The sequence below is a fragment of the Molossus molossus genome, unplaced genomic scaffold (assembly GCF_014108415.1).
Source record: "Molossus molossus isolate mMolMol1 unplaced genomic scaffold, mMolMol1.p scaffold_m16_p_14, whole genome shotgun sequence".
NCBI lineage: Eukaryota > Metazoa > Chordata > Mammalia > Chiroptera > Molossidae > Molossus > Molossus molossus.
The window spans coordinates 28,337,985-28,364,915 of NW_023425349.1; the positions used below are offsets into that span (position 1 = coordinate 28,337,985).

The 26,931-nt window shown below is 44.0% G+C and overlaps 1 protein-coding gene across 1 annotated transcript in view; it reads left to right on the forward strand.

Moving 5' to 3' along the window:
- Window positions 1–26,931, forward strand: part of GRIN3A (glutamate ionotropic receptor NMDA type subunit 3A) — a 156,098-nt gene that overhangs the window by 123,825 nt on the left and 5,342 nt on the right. Inside the window, exon 7 of the mRNA XM_036261266.1 lies at window positions 25,858–26,022. Coding sequence (XP_036117159.1) covers window positions 25,858–26,022 — 165 coding nt within the window. The remainder of the gene's footprint in view (window positions 1–25,857; window positions 26,023–26,931) is intronic.

Here is a 26,931-nt window from a genome sequence, read left to right on the forward strand (position 1 = left end):
CGCCAGGTACGTAGTAGGCACTCAGTAAGTAATTGTGGAATAGATGAACCTGAGAAATGGAACAACATATCTCAGAAGAAGTGGGGAAGCAAAAGAGAAGAACATAAAGCAAGAGTGATATTGGTATTGTGCTGGGTTGAATAATGTTCCCCCAAAATTAATGTCTACCCAGAACATCAGAATGTGACTGCACTTGGAAATAGAGTCTTTTCAGGGGTAATTGTTTAAGATAAGATGAGGCTATACTGGACTGGGGTGGGCCCTAGATCCAGTGACTGGTGTCCTTACCAGAAGGCCAAGTCCGGAGACACACGGGGAAGAAGCTCATGTGACGTCAGAGGCAGAGGCTGGAGTGATGCAGCCACAAGCCAAGGGAGGCTAAGGCGCGGCAGCAACCACCAGAAGCCCACAGAGAAGCACGGAACAAACTCGCCTCCGAGTCTTCAGGAGGCACCAACTCTGCCGATACCTTGATTTCAGACTTGACTTTCTGAAATAGGAGAGAAATGTTCTGTTGTTTTAAGCCACCAAGTTCATGGTAATTTGTTACAGCAGCTCTAGGGACCTAATACAGGTAGATGATAGATAGACAGATAGATAGATAGATAGATAGATAGATAGATAGATAGATAGATTAGATAGATATTGATTTGACTTAAATATCACAAGTATGTTTTTTCCTATTTCAGAAATCAAAAACCTATAAAAGAAGAGTAAATAACTACAGCTAGAAACTGAGGCAAGCCAGTCAATGCCCTTAATATTAAATTATCTCTAATGTTCCAGACAGCCATGACAAAAAAATAAAAGAATATAAGATGGGTTGGAAAGTTTTTAATCAGAAAAAGAGAGAAAATTAATCTGTTTTTAGTACTAAATTTCTAAAATAATTTTTTTAAAAAAATGATATTGAATAACAGAATTGGCAATGTTTGCAAGATGCAAAAATATTTCTCTGGCTAGTACTGATGCTTCACAGAAGTTGTGAGCATGATGTTATATGGGATTCAATGAAAGCCTTTTGGGAGGCACTAAACATGTACAGTGATACCTCGGTTCTCGAACATAATTCGTTCCAGGAGGACGGTCGAGAACCAAATTGTTCGAGAATCGAAGCAATGAAACCCAATAGGAAATAATGGGAACTGGATTAATTCGTTCCAAGCCCCAGAAAATGCCTATTTACTGGCCTAATTTGTATATAATATGTAGAAAAACATAAGTCTCAACAAGAAATAAAAGTGTACAGTATGTCTAAGGGTTAAATTCAGTGTAAAGCGTGACTCTCTCCACAAAGCGTGACTCTCTCTCTGCACTCACACTGATGGCGCAAGCAAGGCGCGCTGGGCCGAATGAACGCCATTCGGCTCAACTCGGCTCATCTCGGAAGTTCGAGTTCCAAATATTTGTTCGGATTCTGAGACAAAAGTTTCTCGAATCTCCTGGTCGAATACCGATTTGGTCGAAAGTCAAGGCATTCGAGAACCGAGGTATCACTGTAATTCATATTCTCTGCTTCTTCGCGACCTACCCAACCTGCTTCAGAGAACTTAGACCACCTGTAAGAATGGATTTGTCTTGTCCAACAGTATTTATCAAGCACCCTCTATGATGCCAGACACTGTTCTAGATACTTTGTATATATCGTTGGACAAAAGAGACAATGGTGTTTGCCTTTGGGGAGTTTGCATTGTAGCAGGAGGAGATAATACACACTAGACCTTCTACATATGTAAATTAGTATTTACAAGACAAGAAGAAGGATGGGGTGAAGACAGCAGTCACAGAAAGCTTCATTGAGATGATCATTGAGCAAAGATTTGAAGGAAGCAAAGAGGAGAATGGGGAATTAGAGAACTAGTATGTTCTATTTCTTACCATGTAACAGAAACTGTGCTAGCAACACTGCTTATTGGTTCTCATTACAACCCCACAAGGTAGGCATTTTTGTCTTTAAGAGATTTGCATGGCTTTTTCGGAAAGAAATACTGGTGGGTTTACACTGATCAGCTGAGTTAATTCAGCTAAGAAAACAAACAGACCAGTTGCTTAATTTGTGCAAAGCAATGATCACACAGTATTTTCTACCATTTGTTGTGACGATGCTTACCTCAACTCAAAATCTTCAAGTGATTCAAAGCTGACAGCAAGACCTCAGACAAGACAACAGGAGACTCCCAGTCCTGTCCCCAGAACCAGCAATATAGAATCATTTGCATCTTCCTGACCACAGGCACACCTCTAGGCTGTTGCCATTTGGAAGGACCATCAGACTGAGATGTCACCTGAAGGGACCAGGTGAATCCTAGGGCAAGCCTCTGAGGACACTGGTCTCTGCAGACCCAGAACTTAACCCACTTGAGCACACAGAGGGGAGCATGCTTTTGGAGACTGACTAGCACAACCACTAACATAAATCTGTTTATTCAGATATGAAAATATGTACCACAAAGCATGATAAATTTGAAGCCAAGCATTTTTGGACTCGCATCCTTGCTTTGCCAGCTAATAGCTAAATGACTTACCTACTCTTGAGTCTTGAGTTTCCTCTTTGCTGAATGAGCATAAAACCTGCCTTGCCATTTTGTTCTGAGAATAAAAGATCACATATGGAAACACCTAGTAAGACCTGGCACAATAGTTAGTAAGTAATAGAAGAAATAATACTGCCTCTCTCTCCATCATTTCCTGGGGCTCATAGATATCGCCAGGTGTCATCCTATAGCTTATTTTTTAGAAGTAAGGAAACCTTCCCAGAAGCCCTCCAGTAAACTTCCTCATGTTTCATTGGCCAAAATTGTATCATCTGCTCATGTCGAAGCCAACCAATGGTGGGAGTAATGGGATCCTCATGATGACTTGGACCATGACTCACCCCCTAGGATTGGTGATGGGACAGCTGCCCTTGAAACATGCTCAGACAGAGAAGAGTAAAGACCTAAACAAAAGCAGGACTTTCTTAAGAAGCAAAAGACAGGAGAGTAGATGCTGAATAGGCAACCAATTACTTCTGCACCCATCTGTGGAAGGAAAAGTTGCTTCCTCTCTTGTCTTGCCCACCTCCGGCCATATATATGATGAGGTATTTGGACTGAATCATCCTCAAGAGCCCTCCCTGCTTCGATACAATGACTCTAGTTTCCCTCTATAGCATCCTGAGACACAAACACAGGGCGGGGTAAAAGTAGATTTATAATTGTGAGCATGCAAAACACAGAGTTTATTCTTACATTATTATTTTTTATTTTTATATTATTTCCCTATTAACAACTGTACACCTACTTTTGCTGCATCCTGTATTTAAGATCCTAGACAATATAGCCTAATGGTTGAAAGCATGGGCTTTGGAGACAGTTCTAGGTTTGAACCCCACCAGTTATGTGATACTGGACATGTTACTTGGCCATTCTGAGCCTCAGAATAACCATCAAGTTATGGTTGTTAAAACAACCCTGGTCCCACTTTCTGGGTCAGTGTAATTTAGAAAGTGGAAGGGGTGTAGAAATAAGAATGGAAAAGAGATACGTCCTCAATTGGAGAAAAATGAAGAAGATTCTGATGATGTTTGTGTGTACAGAGCTAGGAAGACCAGCCCCAGCCTCAGGGATTGTTATGAACTCACGGAGCTATTCTTTCTCAGGGATGATGGTCTGCACATATCCTGGCCGAGGCAATAACAAACTCCTTTATTACAATGCTCGCCTTTATGTATTTAGACAGCAATACGTATCCTTGTGCACTGATGGGCATATTTGTCTTGAACAACCCGAGACAGAATTTCAAGATGTCACCATCGCAGAACCTAAAGGTGGAATGGGATGAAATGAAACCGATCTTCAGCTCACTGACGGCACCTCCTCTGTGAAGGCCCTCTGTCTGCCGGGTCTCCCTTTGTTCAGTCCACGAGTCTCCACTCGCTTGCTTTTTTTTAAAGCTTTCTCCCAGAGAAGGTCAGAAGAAGGACGCATGCCTGGTACTGCTTTGTTTGCCATTTCTTTCACCTCAACTATGGCTCTGGGCTGTGTTCGTGTAGGAAACAGGGCGGGCTCTGGAATCAGACGAGTCTACTTGAAGCCAGCCTCTACCATCAGCTTACCTGAGCAAGTCCCTGGCCCACCGCGGTCTCAGCTTCTTCATCTCTTCTTGGCTCTTGTGAGGAATAAACAACAGGGCCGTTCAATGAACATGTCCCACCTCTTTCCCCAGGGGGAGGGGAGCGCAGGGCACAGCGCAGCAGAAGCAGGTGTATCCTGGAGAGTGTCCCACCCAGCAGGTGATCTTGAGGAAGATGTCCCTCTGTTCATTTCTGACCTCACCTCCCAAGTGCCAGGGATAGTCCAAGTGTGTCTATTGCCACAGAGTAATGAACGTCCTTTCACTCCAAAAACTGTGTCCTACTTTGGGTAGGAATTGTGTGGTCATAGAGTAATAGACATGGAAGCTGCCTTTGGCAGTTGGACATTAATACTTGGTCCCCTGTGAGAATCTGGATCTGTCACCTCTCCTTTCTCGGCAACCCCAGAACTGTCTGGCTGCAGTTTCCCTGGAGGGTCAGCTCATTTTTTCCTGAAGTCCAGGGCTTTATCTGCTCCCCAGAGTCGCCTAAGAAATTGCAGGTCCAATTCTGCAGACTGGACACCGGCACTTTCCAGAGAGGAACTTTAAATTGACCTTAGATGTTTCCCCTCGATCCTCCCAGCACAGCTGTGCCTCGGCCCACCGTAGACTCCTTGCAGATCAGTTCCACTGGGGGAACGTATGGCAGGCTTTCAATTTCTTTCATTTCCTTTGACTCAGCAAAAAAAAAAAAAGTAATTTTTTTTTCAAGTCACTGAGTGAATTTACGAGCTCCAGGAAAAGTTTTGTGAAATCCATTATTTACAAACCAGGAAAAGGAATGCAGAAGACAAATCACAGTTTAACAAACTCCCAAAATTCTTCAAGGAATTATTAAGATGTATGATGATGCCTCGTTTTGAAAGCCTGCTGTAAATAATGGGCTGAATAATGCACCTTTTAACCAGCTGGGACTAGTCGAGAAGAAAGAGGGATCGGGGATCTTGGCACGGAATAGACAGCCTGAGAGTGTTTGCACAAACCTATTTGCAAAAACGGTTTAAGGAAGGCAGCAGAAATAGTACAGCCTCCGAGGGCAAGTAAGGCGAAGAAGCCATTGCCACACCCAGGCTCGAGGGGAAACGGAGCCTGCCTTCCTAGGACCCAGTGGGAACGGGCGCGGGCTGGGGCTGGAGCTGGAGCCTTCGCTCAGGGAACAAATGCCTGACCTCCGCCTCCTCCCCTGTTCCCATCCTCCGCCGCTGCCTGCATCGAGGCAGCCATCAGGACTCATCGAGACCTTCCCAGGGCACAGAGCAGGATGGAGACAGGTGGAGAGTGGGTCCGGGGGACAAAAGAATGTCCGGCACAGGCCTCATGGCCCAGGAAGGTGGAGCTGGGCCAGTGGGGAGAAAGTGGCGTCAGCGCGGGCACCTGAGAATGCAGTTCCTGGGCCTGCAGACAGGGGGCCCGCTTGCGGCCGGAGACCCTGCCCTGCTGGAAGGACAGAAGTACCAGGTCCACTGAATGACCCTGCGCTTGGGAGTCAGAACACCCTGGCTCTCCCCTTCCTAGAAGAGGCGGCTTTATATCCTCGGGGAAATTAACCCCTCTGAGCCCCGGTTCCACTCATATCTTGCTGGGTTGTTACCAGGTGTTCTGTCTCTGAATCCGGGGGTCTCATGTTGTTATCGAGTGCGAGGGAAACAATACTAAGCAAGAGGTCAAAGGTTGCGGTGAAAGGAGCTCCATCCCTGGAATCCAGAGTCCGATGACATGGGGTAGGGAAAAGAAGTCAATTTGGAAACAATCTAAAAGTAAATTATTGCACTTTTCAGTGCACCATAGAAAACGTCCTCTATTCCAACCCTGACCTCACTCTCGGCTTGACCCTCACCCCACCCCTGAACTTATTTCATCCTTGACCTCACCCCATTTTGAGCTGCCAACCTCAACCTGATCTTTAATCTACTCTTGACCCTTTCCATCCTTGACCTCTCCAGTCCTGAACTTGATCCAATAAAGGATGGGGCCAAAGGACAGGAATGAGGATGTCTGTTAAGCTCGTTATTAGGTAAATTGTAAAAGCTTCAGGTAAGCCCTGGCCAGGTGGCTCAGTTGGCTGGAGCATCACCTCGTGCACCAAAAGGCTGCGAGTGGGACTCCCAGTCAGGGCACAGACCTAGGCTGGGAGCTCAGTCCCTGGTTGGGGCACATACGGGAGGCAGGCAATCAACGTTTCTCTCTCACATCGATGTCTCTCCTCTCTCTCTCTTTCCCTATCTCTCTCTCTCTCCCTTCCTGTCTCTCTCTCTAAAATCAACAAACATATCCTTGAAAAGCTTCAGTTTAAATCGTTTGTTTTTAGGAGCACTGTAGAGGAACAAATGTAAACATAACCATGGTGTCAAAACACCCACGTCAAAAAGGTGCCTGAACACGGCATGAACACAGATGACTCACCTCTCTGAGTTGCCTCCTCAGCAAACTGTGGATAGCAGGATTTGAGGTCTCTAACTTGGCATGAGGAACAGAGATCATGTACATAAAAGTGCTGCACATGTAGAAGTTGTGATCGGTGTAGATACTCGCCTGACCCTGCCATGAGCCGAGCGACCCCGCAGGCGCCGAAGCACTGAGCGCGCTGCCTGGCGGTGGACTGAGCGCAGTCCAGCTCAGAGGGTGCTGTCGTTCTCAGGCTGGGCCACTTACAGGAGTCCGCACTTACCTGGCTGAGGACACGGGTCCTGGGACACGGGGACAGGGAGCGGACTGGCCGCCAGTCTGGGCTCTTCATCTCTGACCACGGCCCCAGACCACCAAAATGTGCTCCTCGTGTGAAACCTGTTAATATTTGTTCCCTGAGAAAACAGTCTTCTCATGACCCATCCATTCTTCCCTCTGTTCATCTGGGGGCAGGGGAGGGAGGAAGGGTTAGTCCACGAGACATCGAAAGCCAAAGAAGTCACACAAGCCACATCAAGAAGCTTCAGTGTTGGTCAATTTTCTGTCCAGTTTATTTTTAAAAATCCAAAGGGAATGGTGCAGGGGTGGAGGAGGGGGAGTTTGAATGCAGTCTTTTCTGCTCTTGACAACGAGGTCACGTCTCAATAGCTTCCGGCTCCCCCTCATTCCTATCCCTTTCTTTTTCCATTTAAAATGTCACTGCTATTCAACCCGAAGAAACTTATGGGGAGGCAAGGAAAGTTAATGACTGTAGATTGCTTTAAATTGAAATCCCGTGTATGTCGAGAGCCACCTTGACAGCTGAGTGCTTCCCTTGGACTCGCCTAAGTAATTAAGTTTAATATTTAAGCCAAGCAGAGGGTCAGATGGAACCTACCCAGGTAGCGCTTTCTGCAAACCTGAGGCCGCACAGAGTGGTGTGTGTGCTTTTAGGGTGTGCGGTGGAATCCACCGGACGGGGAAACCAGTCTCAGAAAGGCCTCGCCTCCTTTTACTCTGCCACCAGAACAAATTCATTCATTCTTCCATCCATCCGTCCGTCTGTCAGGAAACATGTACTGAGTTCCTGTGTGCCCCCATGCACCAGGGGCAGCCCGTGGACCCCCTGGAGAGACGAATACAGAGCTCACAGGCAGAGAGAGACAGACTTGTGAGCAGACCCCTCCCCCACACCACCACAGGGGCAGCCGTAGAAAACACAAGGTAGAACTGTGGCGCAAGCAAGCCTAAGATTCACTCATGAAGAGCAAGAATCAGTGGAGGCTTCCTGGAGGAGGTAACCTTTGTGGGGAGAACCCTCCAGCTAGAGCATGAGCAAGACACCGAGGCGTGAATTTCTCGGCAGTGCGATTTGGCCCCAGCCTCCAGAGACGCCACACCCTCCAGAGACGCCACACCCAATCGTGCTGGATGAGCAGGACGCCGTGCCCTCCTATGCGTGCCCTCCTCGGGGGTGCTGAGAGTATAGCTGGCCACCTTCCCTGGCTCACCTGGTATGTAGTCACAGCTAGAACCAGGAGTAAATAGAGGCATCTAACTTGTCCTGTGTTCTGCCTTGGAGCCCCCTCTCCACAAGAATAGGGGTATCTTTTCTAGTCTCCATAGGGAAGGCAGTGTGGAATAACTGAAAGAATTGTATCTCTGGAAGTGGATACTAGGGTTTGACACCTGTCTCCATCGTTGTGTGTCTTTGCAAGCCACGCAACTTCTAAAACTTCACATCCTTGCCCCCAAACTGGGGATAACGCTAGAGTCTACTTGTAAGTAGTGAAATATATTTAATGAGCTCATTTTTGGAGAACACCTAGATGAACCAATGTTTCTTTTTTCTTCCCTGAGTATAGAGCTGTGTGCACAGAAGAAAAAAATATTTGGTAAATAATTAGCACATGCAAGAAATTACGGTTGGTGCATCCTCCCTCATGGACCCATCTGAAAAAACAAGGAGCACTTTATAATTACAAGCATCTTAGAATTCCAACATAAACTCTTTTTATTACTTACCTATGTTATACAACTCAAGACTTTTTTGGCAGGACTTGGGAAATACATGATTCTGGAATTTTCTGTTTTGCAAAGTGCTGGATTAGTCAGATTTTTCTTTTATTTTTAATTTTTTATTAAATTTATTGGAGTGACATTTGTTCATTAGACTATCTAGGTTTCAAGTGTACACTTCTATGTTACATCATCTGTATATTGCATTGTGTGTCCACCACCCAAAGTCAAATCTCCATCACAATATATTTGACTCCCTTTACCTTTTACTACCCTTCACCCCCCCCCCTCCCCTCTAGGAACCACCATGCTGTTGTCTGTGTCTATGAGTTTTTGTCTGGTTGTTTGTCTTATTTGTTCATTTGTTGCTTTTAGTTTTATGCTCCACACATGAGTGAAATCATATGGTTCTTCACTCTTTCTGCCTGACTTATTTTACTTAGCATATTCTCAAGATCCATCCATGTTGTGGCAAATGGTGATATTTTATCTTTTCAATGGCTGCGTAGTATGTACCACATCTTTATCCAATCATCTATTGATTAACCAGCTTTTATATATCATGTTATTCCTTTCTCCCAACTCAACTTTGAGGTTTGAGTGAGAAAATGAAAAGATGGTTTACACAAACCATTAGGATGTACTTTTAATAGATCTTTAAAGACACAACAGCCCTGGCCAGTTTGGCTCAGAGAGACCCGGGTTCAGTTCCCACTAAGGGCACGTACCTCAGTTGCAGTTTGTCCCCAGCCCTGGTTGGGTCGAGCAGGTGGCAGCCACTAGATGTGTCCCTTTCACGTCACTGTTTCTCTCTCCCTCTCCCTCCCACTGTATCTGAACAAAAAATGGAAAAATGTCCTCGGGTGAGGATAAAAAAATAAATAAATAAAAGATAAAGACACAACAGTAATATTTTCTTTGAATGTGATCAGGGTATTTCAAATCCGGTTGCTGGGTAGGCAGGCTGGAGACCCACAAGTCCAGTCTTGTTTTCCCTCACCCCATGTCATCACCAGGCTGGGCCGGCTTCTCTGCTGCCCTCGGGTGTCTAAGTTTGAATTCGATACAAGGAAAACTAACTAGCAAATGCCTCCATCACCCTTGCTAATGACCAAGTAAACAGATCTCATGGTGTAAGGGTCTCCTCTTTTATGCCCCAGAGATGCTTGGGGCATAAATTATACCCACGACACAAACTGTTAATAGTTCTTGCTTTTCCCCTGGTGAAATTCAGTGAACTCATGAACATTCATGAATGTTCTTTATTTACTGTGCAAGTAAAAGGTGTGAACATTGCTCAAACTGATTAGGACTATTGTGAGAGAGCCTTTCTTCCATTTTGTAAGATTTCCTTACACTGAAAGCTATGGGTAATCACAAGAAACAGGCCTCCTCCCTAATTATTCCCTGTGCTAAGTAGTTGCCTCCAGGCTCTAGAGATTCCAGGCTTGAAGTAAACAGAGAACGCATGGAAATGTGTGAAGAGTGCCATCTAGTGGCCATGGTGTGAGGTGTCAGAAAATATCAGAAAAGCCATTTTATTGTTCCTCACAAAAGGCATTTAACTGAGCCTAGGATGTGATAAATTTCCCTGACAGCTCCTCTGTCATCTCTAAGGCTTCTGAGGCTATTTCCTCACCATCCAGCTGTGGGAGTAGGTGGGATTTCATCACATGTTGGTTGAGAAGACATCATGGGACAGTCCTCAGTGCCTCACATGTCCTCAACCCTTTACATATTGAAACACAATTGAATAAATGACATCCTGTATGGAATGACTGAATAAACATTGCCCTCTCTTCAGTGTCCAGGGCATGATCAAACAACCTCTTCACTTTATCTGATACCATGCTGCCCTTTGGCCTGCTTGTTCAACCATACTGGCCTTCTTTAGGTTCCTCTTGCTTGATGTGGTGCCCCTGCCACAGTGCCTTTGCACATGGACTTCCTTCTTCCTGGAACACTCATCCCTGCCTAGAACATCCTGTGAACTTTTTCTCCTTGAGATTTCAGCTCAGTCACTAGCTCCCCAATAAAGGTTTTCTGAATTCCTCTGACTGGATCAAAGTCCTACTGTTATGTCTCATCTAGAATACCTCAGGTGTTTCCGTAACATTTATAGGCACGATAAAGTCATTAAGGCATCTTTCCCTACAAAACTGAAAGTTCCACGAGGACAGAGACAGCTTGGAAAGTATCTGCTTTAGACCACTGTTGTATCCCTCTCATATATTAGATGCTCAACAAATATGTGTGAAGAAAATAAATAGTTGACTATATCTGCATGTACATACATGCAAACAGTCTGTTAGAATTTTCCAGGAAAGCCCAAAGTAGGCAACACTGAAAACATTTACCATTTTTGCACCTACTATGTGCTAAGCATTGGGTCTAATACTTTATATATTCTGTCTCATTTACTCCTGACAATGATGCTATAATGCATGTGTATCCTTGTTTGACAGATAAGCTAACGGTGACTCAGACAAGTAACTCTGCCCAAGATCAGTTATTAAATAGAAAAACTATGATTGAAAATCATATACTCCAAAGCACATATTAAAAACTACCCCAGAATCACAAAAGAAAATAAAGCATAATGCTTTTGATCCTTTTGAATATACATGATAAACAAAAAAGACTGAGCAGATAAATCCTTAAAGCCGTACTGCTTACTAAACTATAGATTTCTCAGTAGCAAAACTATATATTTCTCAAGGGACTATGCCTCATTCATTCACCACAGAAAACCCCATTCCTTGGCACAAGGCCTGGCACATAGTTGATGCTCAGTGTTTTTGTTAAATGGATTTAAACTTGCAACAAGATTGGTCGCATCCAAAGAAGATAAAACACATGGCCAGAGTCAAATTTCTGCTTTGGCAAAAAGCAAATAAAGGAGAGGAAACAGAAAGTAAAGCAAACAGGGTGCAAAATATATTGAATACCTACTGAATGCTGGCAGGCTATTTCAGAAACTTCTTTCAATTATTATTTTAGGTATTATCCCACTTAAACCTAAAATTACACTATGACATCATTGTGTTAGTCCTGCTTTGCAAATGAGAAATCTGATGCTCATGAAAGGTGTTAGACTCAGAGCTATGTGGTCCCACAGTTTACACAGTAGTGACCAACTTCAGTACAGATAGATGTTAAATACAGTGGCCCGGTGGCCGGCAACATTGCAGAAAGGGGAGGGCTTCCAGCTAAAGGTCCAGGATCTCTATAAAGCTCCCAGTGGTCTTATATGAGCATCTGGTCTCCTCACTTACATTCTATTGGTTTTATTTTCCAACGTCAGCCATTTTTGCACATAACCAGCTCATAGTTCTTCATCTGAAAACTCTTGAGGAAGGAATAAAGTAACTTGATAAAATGGAAGGACTGTCAGGTTCCTGATTTCTTCCAAAGCAATCTGTCCACTCTTTTAATTTAGTTACTACAGTGAATGTCCAACTCTCCAGATCCCTCCACGGTTTTAAACGGGAAGAGTAACAAAGACTGCTTTCCATAGAAGAGACTAAGATTAATGGCCAGAACAAATCAAAACAATGGCATGGAGTCTCATAATAATGCTGAACTGCGCAGTTTATGAAATGGGGAAGGATAGGGAGCTCAACCTCACATTGACAAAACGTCAGACGCAGCATCACACTACATCCTCTACAAAGCAGGGAAAGCAAGTCTGGTTGCACACGGGAATTATTTCAATGAAATGGCACCATCTTCCCAGGATCGTCCATTTGACCATTAAATGAGTTCACTCTCGAGACAATATTTCTCTTCTCACAAAACTTCTCTATGTGCACTGCCCCATCTCACTCCTACCATGCGGTGGATGCAGCAGGTATAATAACCACCTTTTACAGAGGGGGACACTGAGGCTGGGACAGTATCAGCTCCTCTGAGGGCTCGCAGCTAATAGAGGCAGAGGAGAGCCTTAGAACTGGGTCTGCTTCAGTGCTGTGCTCCCTCCACTGCCCCGAGACCCTCTCCTCACCCACCCTCAGAGAGAAATACACTTATGAAAGTGTTCACCCTGATGACTCCTTTCAAGGCATTAACTGAGGAGAAAGTCAGTGAGGATTCCGTTGGAGTGCCAGATGGGCCAGCAAGGTTGGTCACTGGGTTCCTCAAGCCTGCAATGGCAAGTCTGCAGTCAGTCCCTAAGAATGCTGAATTGGAGCAGCCCAAGTTAATGCTGGTAAAAAAAAAAAAAAAAAAAAAAAAAAAAAAAAAAGCCCTGGCTGGTTTGGGTCAGCAGTTACAGCATCAACCTGCGGTCCAGAGAGACCCAGATTCAGTTCCCACTAAGGGCACATACCTCGGTTGCAGTTTGTCCCCGGCCCTGGTTGGGTCGTGCAGGTGGCAGCCACTCGATGTGTCCCTTTCACGTCAATGTTTCTCTCTCCTCCTCTCTCTCCTTCCCACTCTATCTGAACAAAAAATGGAAAAATGTCCTTGGATGAGGATTAAAAAAAAGTGCTTAGAGTAGTGAGTGGCATACACTGTAAACAGGATATGAGGTGTGTTCATTCAATGGACACAATGTGCAGGTACGTACCCAGGTTGCTGAGTATTGTTTTTTATTTTATTTATTAATTTATTTATTTGTTTATTTATTTTTATTTTATCCTTACCCAAGGACATTTTTCCATTTTTTGTTCAGATAGAGTGGGAAGGAGAGAGAAAAAGAGAGTGAGAGAGAAACATCAATGTGAAAGGGACACATTGAGTTGCTGCCACCTGCATGACCCAACCAGGGCCAGGGACAAACTGCAACCAATGTACGTGCCCTTAGCAGGAACTGAACCTGGGTCTCTCAGGACCACAGGCCGACACTCTAACCGCTGAGCCAAAGTGGCCAGGGCTAAGTATTGTTTTTTAAAACGTGGTCTCCACCAGCAGGATAAATAGCAAAAAAAAACTAGTGATAATAGCAATAATGATAATGATTTCTCATATTGGCTAATATCAGCTTTAATCCTCATACAAGTGTACAAAATATATTACAGATGGGACACTGACATTAAGCAACTTGTTCAAGGCCTTATTAACACTAAGTGAACAGCTAAGATTGGATCCTGGGTCATCCTATTATAAATTCTTTCTATCTTATAATGCTTCTTTCAGATCTAGTTAATTCAGCCGCTCGAGATAATAATTCAGTTATCAAATATTTTAGTCTCCACACCTCTTTTTTCCCCTTAAACTGTCTAGATCCAGGGGTGAGGTATCCTTTGGCCTTGAGCCAGTTTCAGTAGGATTGCCTTAAGATATTTTGATATTTTGGCTGAACTGATGCACAGAGAACATGCCAGCATTTTTAAATGAGGGAAAGTTTTCCCCCTTCAAATTGATTTTGTGGCCTAGGGTTCCCCTGATCACCAGCACACATTTGTGAAGATACTGTGTGTCCACTGCTGCGCACACTGCGGTGAGTAGCGCCCATGCAGCGCTGCCCCCTGGCAGTTCACTGTGCAAAACAAAAAGGAAAAGTGAGGAAGCGAGAACATGAGAGCGAGGAGGTCGGGATTATCGCGGAAACCTGCTAGGGGCTGAGAGCAGGAAGAGGGGAGGGTAGCCCGTTCTCAGCCTCTTCCTCTCGGGTCTTACACCTCCGCCGCCCTGCACGCTCCCCTCCCCTCCCAGGCCGTCCTCTGCTCTCCCCCCCCCCCCCCCCCGACAGCGCTGCTGACTCCTGGTCTGGGGGTGGAGCCCCCGGAGCCCGCCCACCAGGCCCCCCCACCCCCTCCCCAGCGAAGCTGTCCCTGAGGGAGCCGGGCGGCCCTCCGCCTCTGCGCCCCAGTGAGCGGGCTGGGCATCCACAGTGGGAAATGAGGCCAGTTGCCCCGCGAAGATGTGCTCTCACTTTGACCACGATGAAATTAAAAGGTTGGGCAAGAGGTTTAAGAAACTGGACTCGGACTCTGCGGGTGCCCTGGGCGTGGACGAGGTCACGTCCCTGCCTGGGCTGCGGCAGAACCCGCTGGTGCAGCGAGCGTTTGAGGTTTTCGACACCCCCCCTCGACAACGGGGAGGTGGACTTCGAGGAATTCACGGGACTCCCGGTTCAGTGTCAAGAAGAGACAAGGAGCAGAAGCTGAGGTGTGCTTTCAGCATCTAGGACATTGATACAGGCTACAGTGCCAGCGGGGAGCTGTCCCGGGTGCTGAAGAGGATGGCGGGGAACGATCTGAATGGCGCCGGTACAGCGGCTCCTGGATGAAACCGTCACCACCCTGGATGGCGATGGGGAAATATCCTTCAAGAAGCTCAGAGCTGTGGTTAGGGACCTGGAGGTCCACAAGCTGCTGCTGGTGGTTGTGTGAGGTGTTTTTTTTAAGAGCACCACCCAGCAATGACTTTGACCTCTCTGTCTCTTTCAAGATCAGCTCAAGACGCCCAGCAACTGTCTTTCTGACTTACTTAGAAGTATTTATCTTTGTAAAGATACATTTTATGACACCAACCTCACGACCAACTCAGTGTTGTTAATTCTTCCAATCCCAATGACTCAAAGTAACACCTGGAGAAACCTGGTGGGGAAAGAGGAAGAAATGACTTCTTTAATATATTTTTCTTTGTTTTGATTCAGAGACCAAACCATAAAGAGTCAAGAAGAACTTTAAAAGTTCAAAAATAAGAACATTGCCTTTACTTCTCATGGCTTTATATTTGAAAAATAATTGTACAATTTAAACCTGGTGTTAGGTGAACTCTTATCATTTCCTCATGGTGTTCGGCTGTCTTCTGATAGATTGTTAATTTCCCACTGTAGCAACGGGAATGCATATATTTCTTTTGCCTGAGCACCTTTTAATCACCTCTTTCTGGGCAACAAAAACGCATTTTTCTCTTTCCCAGGCTGCAGCCCACTCCCCATGATGCATCTAGAAATCCCTCAGCATGCCTTGAGGGCTAGGAACCCAGGCGGGCCCCTCGTCACATGGCTCCAGCTCCAGAATGGAAACTGGTCTCAGGGCCCTTGTCAGAAATGCTGGGTCTGAACTGAGTGCCCTGCCCAGCTGTCAGCCTCGGTGGCAATGAATTTCAGGGTTGGTTTCCCACTGTGGTATTAAGTTCAGTTAAGGGGCTTCCAGCCAAACAGATCAGAAACCTTTCTGGGAACCTCTCTCACCTCCAATATTCAGCCCCACATCAGCTAGAGAGAATGGGACAGATTCAGAGTCATCCTTCCCTGTCAGAGGCGGTGAAGGTTCCGGTGGCAATGGACTCTCCCAGGACACTCCTGGTGCTCAAAGACGGGTGAGCACATCCCTGCAGCAGAAGCGAATGCTGTCTGCAGTTACTAAGCTTTGTTTTGCAAACAGACCTGGGGAGCTAGCTGAGAACTCTCTCATCCCAGAAGCTCTTCCTCTAATGTAGCATTCAGCCCAGAGTTCCTCATAAGTCTGCAGCCAAAGTGTGTGCTGGAGCCTGTTCTCAGGGGAGGGCCAGTGTGTGCATCTCTCCCCAGCTCCATGTTCAGTGACATCATGAAAAAACAAAAACCTGTAGTTGGTTTGGAGAGCAGTATACCAGCAACTACATTGCTGCCTGTACCCTAGATACCAGCCCTCTGAGGTCTCACTTCACATAGACCCTGTTCCTCCAGGTGGACCCCTCCTCGTGGGAGGTGCTCGAGGCTCTGAGACAGCAGGACAATGAAACATCCTCTCCCTGCTTATTCTTAGCCCAGAGACCAAACTCAGGGGGTTTTCCTTGGGACAAGGAAGATTCATTTCAAGGAGATTTATTATCATTATATTTTGAAGAAGCTGGTAGCCAGTCTATTTTTGTTGTTTTGCTGTTAACCCTCACCCAAGGATATTTTTCCATTGTTTTTTGTTTTTGTTTTTGTTTTTGTTTTTAGATAGAGTGGAAGGGAGGGGATGATATAAAGAGAGAAACATCAATGTGAGAGAGATATGCTGCCTCCAGCACAACCCTGACTGGGGCCTGGGATCGAATCTGCAACCCAGGTACATGCCCTTGACCAAGAATCAAACATATGACTGACCCTTTGGCCTGAAGGCCAACACTCTAACTGCTGAGCCAAACTGGCCACGACTGGTAGCTAATCTTAACAACAACAACAATGTAGGAAAAATAACTCCACAGATTTCATTGCTGTCAGGACACCCATCTATCAAGGCACCCTGCCATTTTTTTTTTTATTTAATAGATTACTTAGGAACCACAAAGAATATGAGTCCCTGACCCTTTAATTCCTGTGCATTCCTAAAAAAAAATGTATTAATAATCAGTACATGCTCCCAACCCTGCAGTGATATGAGTTATACCCCCATTGCAGGGTAACAGTTCTAACACTCAGACACAACTGAGTTTGGATTCAGTTCCAACTGGGTTTTTATTGCGGTCACTTCTTTTTTTTTTTTTTTTTATCCTCATCCGAGGACATTTTTCCATTTTTTGTACAGACAGAGTGGGAGGGAGAGAGGGGAAGAGAGAGAGAGGGAAACATCGATGTGAAAGGGCCACATCGAGTGGCTGCCACCCGCACGACCAACCAGGGCCGGGGACAAACTGCAACCGAGGTACGTGCCCTTAGCGGGAACCGAACCCGGGTCTCTCCGGACCGCAGGCGGACGCTCCAACCGCTGAGCCAAACCGGCCAGGGCAATTGCGGTCACTTCTTATTAGCTGTGTGAGCCTGAGCAAGAGGAATGACAACCTCTCTGTGTCATTCCTCTTAATTAAAATGAGGATTCATCACAGGGTTATTTTGAGGATTCAAAAAGATGAAACATGTAAAGTGCCTAGCGTACAGTGGTTTATTCTACTAATTTCCTTGTCTTCCCCCTTCCTCCACTTCTGTTAGATCCACACATGAGGGAGACTGGAAGCTCCCTCTGAACTGATTCCCCCTTTGAACCCTTACATAATACTTAGCCACCCCTGCTCTGAGTTTAACTGGACATTTGTATAATCCAGAAAGACAACAATGTCAACAAGGTCCTCCCAGCTCCTCACTTGCAGAGGGGACAGCAGACTTCTTGATTAAAGAAAGTTTAAAAGAGAGAGAGTCTCTCATTTTAGCCCAACCTGTTTGACTTTATGGAAGAAACTCTTCACGAGGAAAGTGAGATGTGTAATGCTAGCCAGGATGACCTCTAAAAAAGAGAGATTATTGAGATACTCTGCAATGTGCACAGTAAAATATGGAAATTTAAAATTATGACCGAAGGCTTGAGGCATGTTGGATTACATACTTAAATTTAACAAGAAGAGGGAAAATATTTCAGCTCTAGTGTGGCTGGAATTAAGCCAATTGCTCGATCAATCTACTTACTATATTTACCCAAGGCTTTGTGACAATAACCTTGAACTGAGAGGCTGTTTTTTAGCTTCAGCAACTGGAAAGGTCTGACTTTATATGGTTTTGGGGGGAGAAAGATCATATTTACTTCTGAGTTATAATGCTTGCCTTTTTCTCTCTATTGTTGATTGCCAACAAATCTAGTTCTATACAATTTTGGGGGGTGGTAAATAGTGAACATTTGTTGAACAACTGTCCCAGATACTGTTACATTTGTTGTATCATTTGATCCTCATAACAACACTGCAAAGTGGCGCCCTCATCTCAGTTTTACAGATGATGCCGTAGAGAGATTAGAATCTTCTCCAAAGTCTCCCAGCTGGTTGGTGGCAAAGCAAGGACTTGAACCAGCCTTTCTGGCCCCAAACACTGATCTTTTTCCACCTCACTGTACTGTCTCTTAGTTTTGTGTTTCCTGTATTTACCTTCCTCAAGTGATTTCTGATAGTCTTTTTAATGAAATCAAGCCTCAGTTTTCACAAAAGAGGTGAATTGCTTATCAAGGAGCTCCACCACTTTGGTATGCATTGCAAAAACAAAACAACAAAAACATATTTGGCAGGGCAGTCTTAAATCATCTTCTGCTTTCATCGTATCTTGAAAAATAGTGACAGTATTTAGATTAAACTGATTAACAGCAACCAACATCCTATGAGGCTATACAGATCAGTAACAATATGTTCTCATGAATCCTGTGTTAACTAATTGTGTCTGCCCTCTACCATCTGTTGCAATCCCCATACCACTGGACGCTTCTTTTGAAACATAGGAAAAAACATGGACTTAGAACAGTTGGTTTATCCTCATGCTTTAGAATAATTCTCATGGAAAAATCTTGCAGGAATTTCTTTTAAATCCCAAGTCCACTCTTCACTTATGCTATTGATTCTCTCTGTTAGAATATAGAGTAGGTAGTTGTAATGGCTACTGCATTTTATCTATTTAGCATGTCTTGAAAAGGAAAGGTATTTTTCAGATAAAAAAAAAAAAATAGCAGCAATAAAGCTGTGTAGATCAAAGGCTTCAATCTGATAGCTCAGGGACTAAATCTGACCCACAAATAAATTGTTCCATTGTTAGTTTTACATGTGTTTGTCCTCACAAATGTTGTATTTTCCAATTTTTTTAAAAATCTGAAATTTATTTAAAATCAAAATTAGCATAAAGGAATGCAGGCCACCCCATTGATGGGTGGCCTTTTATTGGCTAATGTGCCTCTGAAGCATGGGCTGAAATCAAGTCTCAATGAAGAGAAACTAATGAGCTCCACTCTTCAGTACAAAAGCTCAAGATGGATTGAAGTGTTCATTATTTTTCAAAAATAAAGCAACTTGTCATAAAACATTTATCTCAACAAATGATATCTTTTTAATGACTGCAACAACCAAAAAGTTTACAATAACACAAACACAGCTGTATGAAATTTCAAACTGCTGTAGAATAAAATCTAACAAAACAAAGCTAACAGGAAATTTTTAATGGGGAAACTTAACATGTTAGGAAAGGAACTCCTAATAGCTTTTTTCAAACTTTCCTGAAATGCATAATTGGGCGAAGGATATAAATATATGCTTCATACACAAGGAATTGGGGAAACAACCATTGAAAACTGGCCTCACTCATTGGATAAATACAAATGAGAATATTTAAAGCAGAAAAGCATGATTTACGATAAAGCAGGTGTTGAGGATGTGAGCCTCTGTGCCTGGGGCATCGCTGGCGCTGGGGATGGCTGCCAGGCTTTCTGGTGGTTACTTCACACATTGCCGAGTGTCAAAGCAGTGACAGCATCTGACCTGGTAATCCCACCCATTCAATGCATATCTCAAAGAAAGAATCAAAAATAATTTGTTAATAGAAACAGACTCATAGCTATCAGACGGGAGGGGGAAGGGGGCTGGATGAAAAAGGTGAAAGGATTAAGCGAAACCAAAAACCTCACACCACTTTATAGACAGACAACAATATGGTGATTATCAGAGGGAAAGGGGGTCAGGGAGGTAGAAGAGGGTAACGAGGGGATAAATGGATAAATGGTGATGAAAGGAGACTTGACTTGGGGTGGTGAACATACAATACAAAATACAGATGATGTATTATAGAATCATACATGTGAAACCTATATAATTTTATTAACCAATGTCACCCCAATAAATTCAATTACAAATTAAAATATGAAAAATATAATTTTTTAAAAAGTGCTATGCACAGAATAATTTTTATTGTAATACTTTATTTATTTAGATATATAAATAAATAATATAAAAGAAAATTAAACACCTGACAGTTTGGGAGTAGTTAAGTCAGTTATGGTAAAACAGTAGGTGATAATATAAAGCCATTAAAATAAATAAAATGACTGTGTAAACCCATTAAATTTTAGAAAATAATATTAAGTTTTTTTAAAAAGAATAAGGATGATATGTTATGTTTATAACTCTGGAAAATATATATGGATATGGTCATAATTCAGAAGAGAAAATGAAGAATTGAAAATAAGTCTCTATAAAAAATGAAGAATTGAAAGCAATTGTGAAAATAGCCATAGTTCTGCAAAGGATTATGGTTGATCATCTCAAATTTAAGTTTTAGATTTTTTTTTTCTGAGTTGTTTTAATAATTAAAATTTTCAAAAGACTGCACTATGGAGGTAATGTAGCAAATTAAGCTACATTAAGGTAATGTCCAAGGCTAAAAGACCGTTGCCCAAGCCGAGAAGGGGTGGGGGCTCCGGGAGCTGGGGGCTCCGGGAGTAGAGGGAAGCATCTCCTCAGCAGCAGGGGCAGTGCCAAGCTGATGAACCACTGCTGATTCCATGTCAGAGAAGGTGGAAGTAGCCCAGCCCCCATGGCCTGGGAAGGGATGGGACCTTTCCTGATTGCAGCCCCTGACTGCTGTCCATCTAGATTATTTTGTTTATCCAAATATGTAAATTCTATTAACTTCTTTCATGCAGTGCCTCCCTGGATTTTGCAAATTATATTTTGTTTTTTTTTTTGTATTATATATGATATTTCCATCTGTACTCATCGATGTGAAAATTACAGATTCTTTCAGTGAGCATCTTTTTTCTCCCATTTTATGACTTGTTAATTTTTTTTAGAAATCCCAAATAATTATGCCACACAGTCGCACCTCACTCCCTCCAGCCAAGCCAACTCCCTCCCTTGGGAGCTGTCCTTGGTACTGGGGAAGCCCACATCTTACTCAGGTCTCTGTCTTCTATCCCCTCTCCCACAAAGGGCCATGTGTATGGACACAACACTGAATCTGCCCAATTTTATTGAGCTACTGCTCTTCTGGAAAAAATAGTGGGATGGAAAAAATAAAAATTAGAATCAGTTCTTCGGAATTAGAACCAGCATTTGCTTCCTCCCCATTCTGCTTCCAAGTATATAGTAGTCCTCAATATTTCAGAAGCTCCATAGCCTTTCTTTTCTTTACCTCTCACTAAAAACATTATTTCTCTCCCATCCCAGCTCTATTTAAAAAAATTATTTTGAACACCAGCATTTGGTTTACAGACTTAGAGAAGAGATCATGCAAAGCTTAAAGCACTAGATTACTAGAAATCTTGAGAGCAATTACAACTAAGTTCTTTTTCAGGTATACACTTTATTTCATAAGCATTTATTGAACACCTACTGTACACCAAGGTGGTGGAGGCACACAAAGGAAGGCAAAGCCTCACCTGTCAGGGAAATCTTCCTAGAACAGGCTCATACATTCATTTCAGTGTTCTGCATGAGAAGTGAAGTCTATCTCAAAAGCGATTATAGTCACACCTCAGAGCTAGAGAAGCTTAAATCCTTTAAACAATCTATCAGATCATATGTTTTGGCTTTAAGCAACAGATTAATTTAAGCAAGAAAAAGGAGATTATCAAAAGAATAATTTTTTGAAGTAAAAAGAAGAGTAATAGGAACCTCAGGACACCAGGGAGGTTAGTGGCAAGAAGGAGGTTGAGGACTATGTCTTTTAGGCACTGACCATAGATTCAGTTCCAATCTCTTTCAGTGCCAAAGGTTTCTACTTAAAATGCAAATTGACTTAGTAGATTTGGGTCATAGACTTGACCAAGGTGTAGAGAGTCTGATAGGTAGACACACCAAAAACATGTGAAGTGGGGGAGGGCAGCTCCCCAAAAAAAGGATTCTAAGCAAATCAAATCAATACCATATACTTTCAACACAAGCCAGCTGAAATCAATGCATCCAGTCTTCAATTGTTTACTCTATTTATTGTAAATATATTTTTTGTTAATCCTCATCAAAGGATATATTTTCCATTGGTTTTTAGAGAGAGTGGAAAGGAGGGATGGAGGAGGGGGAGAGAGAGAAACATTGATGTGAGAGAAACACATCAATCGGTTATCTCCCAAACATGCCCTGACCAGGGACAAGGATCAAACCTGCAACCCAGGCATGTGACCTTGGCCAGGAATCGAACCCATGACCCCTTGGTCCACAGGCTGATGCTTTAACCACTAAGCCAAACCGGCCAGGGCTATAAATACATTTTTCATTTCAGTTCCCACATTAGCGCCTCAGATTAATGACCACTGGCATTATGAAGTCAGGATGGCAAGTTTCCCAAGGTCTCTAAGCCTCAATTTTCTTATCTATCAATTGAGCATATCCATCTCTAACTTTCTCCCTCAGAGAATTATTCTAAAAATCTCCTGAGATATATGAAAGTGTTTTGGGGGGAAATATATGTATATTTTTATTATAGTATACAAAAAAATTGTAAATTTATATTATACAAAAGAAGATTCTAGCTCTCATATTCTTTTATCCATTCATTCAAAAAATTATTGAAAATCTAGGTGGGTTCTCTCTGGAGCACACCCATGCCTTTTTCTCCCTTTTCTTGGGTGTGAACTTTCTTTCTCCTAAACCCTAAGGGTCTCCAGGAGACTTGCAACCAGGGGAGCAGTGGGCAGTGGCAGCTCATCTTGGACTAAGCCTCTGAATCGGTCTCCAAGGCCCCTTTTCTCTGACTTTCCAGTGAGCTGGCAGCAGCCACCTTGGCTCCCTTCTGTCACTGTGTCTTTTATGTCTCAGTGAGTCCACACAGCCCAGCATGGCTCACTTCTTTCCTATAACACTTCTAGAGAGCCAAAGCAGAGTAACACCTAGGCTCGTTCCTATTGCTTCTTCTACCCTAAACCCTTCTATTGTTTCTCTGTTCCCAGCTTTAATAAAAATACTCTCAGAAAAAAAAAAATCTACTAAGTGCTACACACTGAACAAAATGGAAAAAAATCCCTGGCCTCTTGGAGCTTATTCTACTTGAGGATGGAACTAGGCAATAAACAAATATATATTCTTTCAGGAGAAAAATAAAGGAGGATAAGTGGGATAGATTGTGTCTAGGAAGAAGGCGGAGGAAGGCAGGGTTTGCCTTTTTAACCACCGTAGTTATAGTAGACTTCACCGATCAGTGACATTTGAGCAGAGACCTGAAGAAAACAAGGGGAGGATCAATACTGATTGCTGGTGGAAGAGTCTACAGCTGGAGAGAACAGAAAATGGAGACCTGCAGTTGGAACCTGCTCAGTAGATTTAAGGAGCAGTGAGGAAGCCCATGCGGCTGACAGAGTGAACAAGTGGAGAAATGGGTATGGAATTAGGACGTTTGGGACTAAATCATGTCAGGGCTTCTAGGCCCTCGTAAGGACTCTGACGTTCATTCCGTATGAGATAGAAAACCATCACTGGGCACTGGGCACAGGAGTGACATATTTTGAGTTATTCTGGCACTATGCAGGAGACAGATTGAAGGGCCAGGGAGCCAACCAGGAGGGTATTTGCATAACGTAGGTGAGAGATGATGTTGGCTTCCACCAGTCAGAGTGGTTGGTGGAGGTGGTAGGAAGTCATCATATTCCAGACACACTCTGAAGGTAGGGTCCCCCATATTTGCGGAGACACTAGGTTTGGGATATAGGGAAAGAGAGGAGTCAACGGTGTCTCTAAGGCGGTGGTTCTCAACCTTCCTAATGCCGTGACCCTCTAATACAGTTCCTCATGTTGTGGTGACCCCCAACCATAAAATTATTTTTGTTGCTACTTCATAACTGTAATGTTACTACTGTTATGTCTTAGGCGACCCCTGTGAAAGGGTCATTCGACCCCCAAAGGGGTCGTGACCCACAGGTTGAGAACCACTGCTCTAAGGTTATTGGCCTGAGCAGTTGCAAGGATGGAGATTGTGTTAAGATGGGGAAACTGTGTGAGGAGCAGATTTCGGGGGGAAATTAGAGGTTTATTTGGATGTGTTAAGTTTGAGATGTCTATTAGATGTCCATATAGAGAGGCTGAGTCAGGAGCTGGGGGAGACATAAATTTGGAAGTCATTGACATATAGGGGTTTTTGAAGCCATAAATCTGAATAAGAAAATGAGTGCAGCTAAGTAACTGAAGGCCTGCCAGTGTTTATGGTCAGAAAGGTGGGGAGGAACCAGTAAGCAAGACTGATGTGTAACAAAGAGAGAGGTATCCCCAAAACAGTGAAGAAAATATATCAAAGAAGACTAAATAATCAACAGTGTCAGCTGCTACATGAATAAGGTGAAAACTGACCATTGGATTTGGCAACATGCAGGTTACTGGTGGCTTCGATGGGTGTTCTTTAGGTTATGGGGAGGGACGAAAGCCTGGTGGGAGAGGGTCCAGATGAGATTGGGAAGAGAGGAACTGAAACCGGTGCGTACAGAGGACTCTTGAGAGGACCAGAGAAACTGAGCAGTTGCTGAATTGGGGAAAATGTGGATTGGGAGCTCAGAGTTGTGCCTTCCACATATTAAATGTTAAATATTGATGACAATGATGATGGTGATGACCAAAAGCCTACAGCAAAGGGATGACTCCAGGCATCAGAGGGCTTGCCTGGTGTCCCAATTTTCCCCTCACACGGCCACCTCATGGCACCTACCCCTAAGCCACTGTGGTTTCACAAGGCCCTGCACCACTGTGCCAGAGGGTCACGTCTTTTCTTTTTTGTTTCCGCTACCATAAGCCTAGAATGTGTGCGTTTCCACCTGAGCCTCCCCTGTCTGCCTCTCTTACTCTACATCTTATCTCATGAGTCAGCTTCGCAGAACCCAGGGGTCGAGGATCAAGGTATCATGGGTACACATGTTTGCTTCCTCCCTAGACTCAAGCTGATTAAAGGCAAGGACAAAACCCTCCTATCTCTGTCCCGTGGTCCTTTGAAGAGTGCCTGGCACAGAGTAGGCACTCAATGTATCAAAGGTCCTTCCTTCCACAGGATTGAGCCCGTCATCGATGTTTCGTAGAGAACTCGTGGGAGTTCTCTCAGACAGCATACGTAAATCGCTTAGCAGCGTGCCTGCCATTCAGTTACTGAACTTTGGTTGCTGTAACTGCAGCAGAGCCCAGGCTTTAGGTGAAACAAACATGGACTTGCAGACCCACTTTGTCACTTGAAAGCTGCAGGGACATCAGTTTGCTCAACTATGAATAGCAGCTATAATACATATCTCCGTGCAAAAGAGTAAGCAGTCAATGAGTATTAGGCCCCTTCTCTTTCTCCTCTGGGGCTGGCTAATCTGGGGAGCTGGCTCAGTTTATTTCACTTCTTTGGTCCTAGGTTCCTCATCTGTAAAATGAGCACGTGGGATTAGTTGCTCTCCCCGTTTCTTGCCAGAGCTAAATTTCAAAATTATTGAGTTCATCATCTTTTCCCCATGAAACTTACTCTTTCTGTGTTCCTGAGAGAGGTTTTCTTGGTAACTATTTGTACGAGTGGCACCCCAGTATCTGTGCCCTGCGGCATCCCTCAGTCCTAGTTGGATTGCTTTCACAGTGTAGTCTAAGTGAGGTCCACAGGGCACACAGGGAGGGACGGACAGTCTCCTGCATCCTTTGGGTCTAGGAGAAAAGAATCTGCATCTCAGAATGAACAAGTGTGGGTCCAAGCAGAGCATCGTGTTCACGGCCTTTCCTCGTCTGTCTTGTCCTCAGACTTTGCAAATGGGCATCAAGCACTTCTCCGGACTCTTTGTGCTGCTGTGTGCCGGGTTCGGTCTGTCCATCCTGACAGCCATTGGAGAGCACATAGTGTACAGGCTGCTGCTCCCACGAATCAAGAACAAATCTAGGCTGCAATACTGGCTCCACACCAGTCAGGTGAGTGCCACAGGCGTCTTGCTTCAAATTCTTAACCGTCAGAGTTCCCGGTAATGGGAGAATCCAGAGCCCCAAATCAGACTGACAGATGACAGGCTACCAAAGGAATGAGGGTGGTGTAGACACCCTCAATGGAGAAGACAGTTCCCTTTCCCCCATTCATTCACTTTCCCCTTACATTGAGCTCTCCTGTAACGCCAAAGCCCCTTCCTTTCATCTACCTTCCACTGCTGCTCTCAACGGAAGCAATGGAATTGTTTTGAACCCGGTTCCACTTAGTAGTGATCATCTGAAGAGATCATGTGAAAGATTTGTTTCCTACAGTTTTTTTTTTAATTAATTCTCACCCAAGGATATTTTCCCATTAATTTTTAGATAGAGTGGAAGGGAGGTGGAGGGGAAGGTGAGAGAGAGAGAGAGAGAGAGAGAGAGAGAGACATCAATGTGAGAGAAACACATAGATTTGTTGCCTCCCACAGGACCCTGATCAGGGCCGGGGATCAACATGCAACCCAGGTATGTGCCCCTGACCAGGAATCAAACCCACAACCCTTCGGTCTGCTGAGCCAAACTGGCCAGGGTTCCTACAGATTATTGTCATGTCAAATTTGAAACCCATTAAATGAGCTTGAAGTCCCTGATACTTTGAACCCACTGGTCCTTGTTCTTTCTGCATTTTCAAAGGTCCAGAAAACGAGGTCCACTCTTGCCCCATTCATCTGTTTTGCTGACCTCTCTGATTTGTTATCATGGTACTTTTTTCCTAGGTCAGTTTCTGTCCTTGGTCTAGTTATACCTGAACCCTGTTTTTCTACCTTCATCCTGGGAAGTGTTCGTTCTCTTAAGGAGAACTCCACAGACAACTGATCTCCACTATGTGTTAACATGATGAGTTTCATTCTCAAGTGT